We start from the raw sequence: 7,187 nt of genomic DNA, 5'->3' as shown, positions 1-7,187 counted from the left end.
TCCCCTAATATCTGCAAGTTATGTCCTAAGACCCCCAACAGATGAGTGAAACCAAGGATAGTACCTAACCCTATGTATGTTTTTTCCTATAAAGACCTACCTATGATAAAGTTTAATTTGTAAATCCAGCACAGTAAGAGATTAACAATAACTATAATAAAATAGAATAATTTTAACAATACTGAATATTGCAATAAAAGTTATATGAATGTGGTCTCGCTCTCAAAATCTTACTGTGCTGTACTCACCCTTCTTTGGTGATGTGAGATGATAAAACGCCTATTTGTTGAGATGAAGTGAGGTGAATGACCTAGGCATTGTGATGTAGCATTAGGCTACTGCTGACCTTCTGATTATACATCAGGAAGATACCTACCTTTGGACCACAGTTGACCAAGGGTAACTGAAACCATGGAAAGCAAAACCACAGATAATGGGGGACTACTGTATATACATACTGTTTAAATAGTGGAATAGTATTCAGCCTTTTCAAAGATCGGCTAAGATCCGGCACGTTCAGGGTGGTATGGCCGCAGACAGTATTCAGCCTTTCAAAAAGGAAGGGAATTCTGACATACTACAACACGGATGAACGCTGGACACATCATGCTAAGTAAAATAAGCCAGTCACAAAAGGATAAGTACTGCGTGATTACCCTTATATAAGGTACCTAGAATATTCACACTCATAGACAGAAAATAGAATGGTGGTTGGCAGGAGCTGGAGAACAGAGAAAAATGGGAAGTTATTGTTTAAAGGTTAAAGTTTCACTTTTGCAAGATAAAAAGAGTTCTGGAGATAGACGGAGGTGATAGTTGCACCACAATGTGAATGTACTTGATGCCACTGAACTAGACACTTAAAAATGGCAAATAAAGTGAAGATGGCAAATTCTATGTTATGTGTATTTCACCACAATTTTTAAAAAATTTTAATTGAGGGGTGCCTGGGTGGCTTAGTCAGTTTAAGTGTCTGCCTTCAGCTCAGGTCCTGATCCTGGGATCCTGGGATCCAGCCTCAACTCAGACTCTGCTCAGCAGGGGAGTCTGCTTCTTCCTGTCTCTCTGCTCCTCCCTCAGCTCCCGCTCTCTTTCTCACCCACTCCCCCTCAAATAAATCAATAAAATCTTTTTAAAAAGGTTTTTAATTGAAAGCTATTCTTATGGGGGGGAGGGGGGAGAGCTTTTTAGGGACAATTTGCAATACATTTGGTTTGTAATGAGTTCACTGATCTACCAAATCCCAAACCTGTCTCCCTAAGTCTGAGGTGCAATCTTCCATCCACTACTTATCCGGTATAAGAAACCAAGTAATTTATTATTAAAATTACAATTGTTAACTATTCCTTTACTGATCAGTTTTAACAGAAGTCCTTTCTCCATTGAGTTGAAATACTTAATATACAAAAATCTTTCTCAAAATTTTTCCAGGGTGCCTGGGTGGCTCAGTGGGTTGAGCGTGGGACTCGATTTCAGCTCAGGTCATGATATCAGGGTGGTGAGATCAAAGCCCGAGCTCCAGCTCCACTGCGGGCTCAGCAGGGAGTCAGCTTCTCTCCCTCTCCCTCGGCCCCTCCCCTCTCTCCACATAAGCACGCAAGAGCACACACCCACGTTCTCCCTCAAATAAATAAATAAATCTTAAAAAAAAAAAAAACACGTTTTTCCACATTTAGGCACTATATTTATAAGTACCTATTACCCAGCAATAATCAAAATCTGAAACTTATTTACTTTTAAAATCTGATCACATTTAAAAATCATGTCCCTTTCTCAAAAAAAGGAGCGAGAGGGGGCAAACCAAGAAGTGGACACTGAACTACAGAGAAAGGACTGGTAACTGGGGGGGCGGGGGTTAAATGGGTAATGGAGATTAAGGAGTGCAATTGTGATGAGTACTGGACATGGCATGGAAGTGTTGAATCACTCTATTGTACACCTGAAACTAATATGACACTGTATGTTAACTGACTGGAATTTAAATAAAAACTTTAAAAAAAAATCATGTCCTCTTCTATAAAAGCAGCACTGAGCTCTCAAAATTATTTTTAATTTCACAGTCATGTGTTCACTTTTGGGGAGAAACTGATTTGCAGAGTTACAAGCGAAACCAGCATCATCCAAGTATCTCCGTTACAAGACTTTAACTGCAATGTTTAAAATTACCTAGTTTCAGATAACTGGGTAAATGCTAATTTTTAAAAGTTAATCCTATAAAAAGTTTACACAATATTAAAAAATAGGGAGAATAATTGATTTTAAAAGTAAGTACACAAGAGCAAACTGATTTGGAATCATTTGTGAGAGGAATACAAGGTTCCTAAAAACACAAAAGGCTAATATACTTAATATGTGTATACTTTTTATTCTATATGTGTATTATTCTGTATGGGCATTATTCTGTACGTGTATTCTTTTTATTCATAAATATTTTATTTATGTGTACTTTTTATTCTACCAATAATATTCTTACCTACTTGACAATATGAAATAAACTTTCATCATCTGGCAAACATTGAGAATGCCATACCTTTTTCCCATTCTGTAAACAACTGTTCACATCAGTGCCATTGGTTTGAAGAGAAAAACAGCAGAATGTATGAATGTGATCAAAATAAAATCCCAAATGCTTGTCAAAAAATCTTACTTTGTCTTTGAGTACAAGAATCCTAAATTTCTTGTTCTTGGCCAATATAAAGTTCACAGTAAACATAATAATTGTCACAAATAAGAAAACAAGCAGTTACAAGTTGTCAGAGGAAGTAAAAAATTTGGTGAAATCAAAACAAAGTTACAATTACCTTAAAGCTTTTAGTGAGGTAAACTATGATTATTGTTGTCTAAAACGATTTCCATAAAGCAATTTTTAAAACAGGATAAAATAGTCCTAGAAACAGAGTCCTTTTTCATATGACCACATCCCACATTAGATAAAAGACTGGAGAATGAGAAAAAGAATAAAAGACTTAGGCAAAAAAAACAAAAAACAAAAAAACAAAAATCTCAGGCCAATCCTAATCCTACAAAACACCAAAATCTTCAGTCAACTTTTATTTCCAGAACACTTCTTTCTGAGTTTGGAAGTTATGGTATAATCAAATGCAGATATATCCATATTCCCAATAATCAGATACCCCTACTGGGTAAGATGAGGAGCAAACTCTGGAAATGACCATCACAATATTAAGTTATAAAATAAGGAACATCAAAGAAAGAGGGAGAAGAGAAGCCAAACAAAATCTCAGTAAGAAAAACTGTCACCTACTATGCTAGTGCTAGACCATGTGCAATGAGGACAGTGTTTACAGAGAGAAAAACTGCCTATACATAACAGTAGCTTCTAAGTTAATGCCAAAATCAATGGTTAAAAATATCTCACTACAATATCTTCTTCATCAAATATCAAAAAGCAAAGATGGTGTGCACAGGGTATTAGTTCTAACGCCAAGTCTTTCATGATGGGATACAACTCTACTTTCAAAGGCCCTTCTTAAGATACTCATATATTAGTTAAACTACAGCTGGGCTAAGTAAAGGAATAACCTTTCCTTATCCGTTAAATTATTCCTGGAGTTAGGACACACACCAAGCAATTCAAATCTGTAGGGGAAGGGAATCCGCAAATATGTAATTTATTAAGCTTATGAATTCACCGAGGATACTTTGGTATATACAGTCTATTTGCCGCCTCCTCATCTTCATACCCTCCAAAGATTCCAATAAGGCAAAGTCTCGATGTTTATTTCTCCTTGAAAAAGACCATACCCTCACCACTACCTTCACCACCTCCTCCTCCTCGTTCTTTTTTACTCACCCCTTAATACAATACACCACACCCACAACACCAGACTCTCCACCCCCACGCTCCATACAGCACACTCTCAAGGAACAACCCAAAACTCCTGACCCAAAAAAACCATACTTTAAGCCCCACTTAATACCCCCAAATTCTATCCATTCTCCACATAATACTGGAAACACTACACAGTCCACACACATACACTAAACCAAGTATCATAACACCCCCTCACCCTGCAAATCCGTACATAACAAATTCTACACACCCAACCCAGTTTATGAATTGCACGTTCCCGAATGGCTCAACACACACACGCACCCGCGCGCGCGCGCGTACCCGCGCGCCACGTACCGTATAAAAGCCCAAACCACACACCACCGCAATGCTCTAACAAACCCTGAGAAGAGGCAACCCTTCAGGCACCGGGAACCCACGAGGCTGGAAGTGGAAGAGGAACGGGGCCATAGACTTCACCTGAAAATCCGCCAGGATCATCTCCCGGTCCATGTTGGACGCCATGGCGGCCGCCGAGTTCCGCGGCTCCGGGAGCGAAGCGCGCACCTGGGAGAGAAACGGCGCCTCCTGCGGCCGTCGCCGCCGCCGCCGCCGCCGCCGGGCGCCGAGGGGCTGGCGGGCTAGCCGGCGGGCGGACCGGCGGGCCGGCGGGCGGGGCAGCGCGGGAGGCTAGGCGCTCATGCACTCGGTAACCTTCAGGCGCCCGGGCCGCCCGCCTGCGCCCCGCGGAGCCCGCGCCGCAGCCGCCCTGATAGGGAGGTTGGTCTGGATGGGGATCCGGTCTTCCTGTTGCTGGCCAGGATGAGGGCAGGTTACGACAGCGCGCAACCGGCTCCCTTCAGCAGCGGCTAGACCGGCGGGGGCGGGGAAACCAAGCGAACAAGCAGGCGGGCGAACCCCACAGCCGCCTCCGCCTCCTCCGCTTCCTCCCTGGCCGCCGCCTCCGCCCCTGGTTGGCCGGCGCCAAGGCTGTCGCACATTTTGCCTGTCATCGAGGTCGCAAAGCGCCGCTTTGCGGCTGCCACGTGACTGCCTTCCTGTCAAGCGCTGGGCGCGCGACTACCGCGCGGGGACCCGCGTGCCGCTGGCGGGGTCCCCAACTTCCAACTGCGGGAGCTAGTAGTCCCGCAACAGGTTATTCCGGTTTGGAATTAAGCAAAGGCCTCAGGGTACTGCCTCCTCCGGGCTGGGGCGTGAATCAGCTTCTAAGCCTTAGGAGGTTACGTAGTCACATAAATACACTTCAAGCCCCACAAACCAATTCAACACAACCCCTTTTACAAACAGCATTTCATAAATGTACATTTTATCTAACAACGTCTCACCAAAATACAACTTCATATACGGTCTTTTAGGCTCAACCTCACTACCAAAACCTGTTTACACACTGTCACACTCAATACCAAGCCCCCTGACTCATGCACCCTCAAACTCTCGATAACACATAGGTAAACAGACTCCCAAGATCGACGTGGGGGAACATGGAAGCTAAGAAAAGTGAGACTATCGGTACCAAGAAAAAGATGACGAGCATTTTAAAACTTTTCTATTCCTACAGCATAACATTTATTTTTTAGACCTAAGGCAACATCCTACAAAAGGGGAAAACTTGAGTCCAGCTTTGAATATAGTTAATTTAAAATACTTCCATAAGTGAAGAAATTATATTTCTCCTTTATAATACCAGTTACTAAAAGTTTCAATTTATGGTCAGAAATTGAACGGCTTTGAGACAAGAATAGTCGAAGACTATGTAATGAAGTGTGACAATTTGTAATTGTCATCCTCACTGGAGGAAAAGTGACAGTGGGAAATGTTTAACTTTGACTTGGGAAATTATCATCTTCTGGACTGTAATAGAGCAATGACTTGCCTTGGAAAGTACATTAAACCCTGAAAGTGTGAAGTAAGATTGCTGATTTTGTGCTGTAAAGTAGATGCTAGTGATATCACCATATAGACCAAGGCCTAGATCTTTGTATTCCCTGAAGTCAAAGAAGAGCCCTAGGGTATTCTAAAGATCTAGGTTCATCCTATGTTTTCTTCAATGAAAATAGTCTGTCCTACAACTCTCATGCAATAATCTGTATTTAGACCAGAATTAGCTAGATAAGGAATAGAACTCTCCATAGTCACAAGAATTGAGTGTCTTTTTTAATTGCTATCCCATAGAAAGTAATTCCAAAATATAGTACAAATGTGAATCATGAGATGAAACACAGTACCAGCAATTTAAGTGTGGAAATTCAGTTGCCCCATTCATATATGTCATTCTCAGAACAAGGTGGGTGAATAATTGTCTCTAGTTACATGGCCAGGATTAATGCAGCCCTGAAAAGTTAAAGGTTTTCTCTGTCATGATGTGTGTATACTGCAGAACCCATTCAAATCCAGTGCTGGCCCCTTTCTCCCTCCCTTCTGTCCATCTGGAAATTAAAACACTGTGGTAATGTGAAAAGATGGGAAGAATACCCTACACATTCAGGTATATGGATTCCAGTACTGCTTTTCCAACTGATTAGCTGGGGGAACTTAGATGGGTCACTTAGTATCTCTGACTTCATCTTCTGATATGACTGTTTCAGGTGATGAGAAAACAAACATGAAAATGCGTGGAAAATAAAATAATTTACAAAACAACATTTTTACAATAAATTTCATAGTTAGCATTACTAGGTTTCAATTCTAATTCTGCCCCTTAACAAAAAAATTCTGAGTCTCAATTTCTTTATCACTAAAATGGGGCTTATAAAACTTATCTCATAGAGTAATTATGAACATTGAGTGATAAAATGCTTGTGAAAACTCTTCAGAAACCTTAAAGCTCTCCAAACATATTAGTTGCTACTACTCTGTATACCAACTCCTAAATGCTTTTCTCAAGGCTACTGCTTTCATAAAACAAGCAAACAAGGATTCTTTTCCTTTCCAATCACTGCTTTTACCATCTTTACAACAAAATTTAATGCTCTGGGGAGTTCTTTGAGATTATAAGCCATTTCATTCAGTATGTTTTTATATTCACCATAGTTCATATAGAGCAAAGTATTGGGCATATAATAACAAACCCTACTTTTGAATTTATTAACTTTTATTGGATGTCTAGTATGTACAGGTATTTTACACATCTTATCTCATTCTTACAACAACGATTTTACAGAATAAAAAACTGCTCTGAGAGGTTAAGAATTTGCCTAAAGTCATGCTACAAAATGACAGGCCTAGTATTCAAGGCTAGGTCAAAACTAGTGCTCTTTCCACTTACCCTGTTGCATCCCTGCAATTCACCCTCCATGTTGCAAAGTTTGTACATTTCCTGAAGAGACTGATTCTTCCCTATGACCTAACTATTCATGGTTGGGTACCCAGCATC

General features: G+C 40.9%; 1 protein-coding gene across 4 annotated transcripts in view; it reads right to left on the bottom strand.

Moving 5' to 3' along the window:
* Positions 1-7,187, bottom strand: part of FAF1 (Fas associated factor 1) — a 484,187-nt gene extending 477,000 nt beyond the window's left edge. Inside the window, exon 1 of one of the 4 annotated variants that reach the window (XM_008699225.2) lies at positions 7,080-7,187. In XM_008699225.2, the coding sequence (XP_008697447.1) occupies positions 7,080-7,127 (48 nt within the window). In that variant the 5' untranslated portion in view covers positions 7,128-7,187. Of the gene's footprint in view, positions 1-4,273; positions 4,451-7,079 lie in introns of those variants that run through there. The other 3 variants (XM_040627323.1, XM_040627324.1, XM_008699226.2) reach the window with 3 other exon arrangements.

This window comes from Ursus maritimus, unplaced genomic scaffold (assembly GCF_017311325.1).
Source record: "Ursus maritimus isolate PB19 unplaced genomic scaffold, ASM1731132v1 scaffold_12, whole genome shotgun sequence".
Lineage (NCBI taxonomy): Eukaryota > Metazoa > Chordata > Mammalia > Carnivora > Ursidae > Ursus > Ursus maritimus.
The sequence above is the reverse complement of the archived record's forward strand: the minus strand, read 5'-3'. Positions and strand labels throughout refer to the sequence as shown.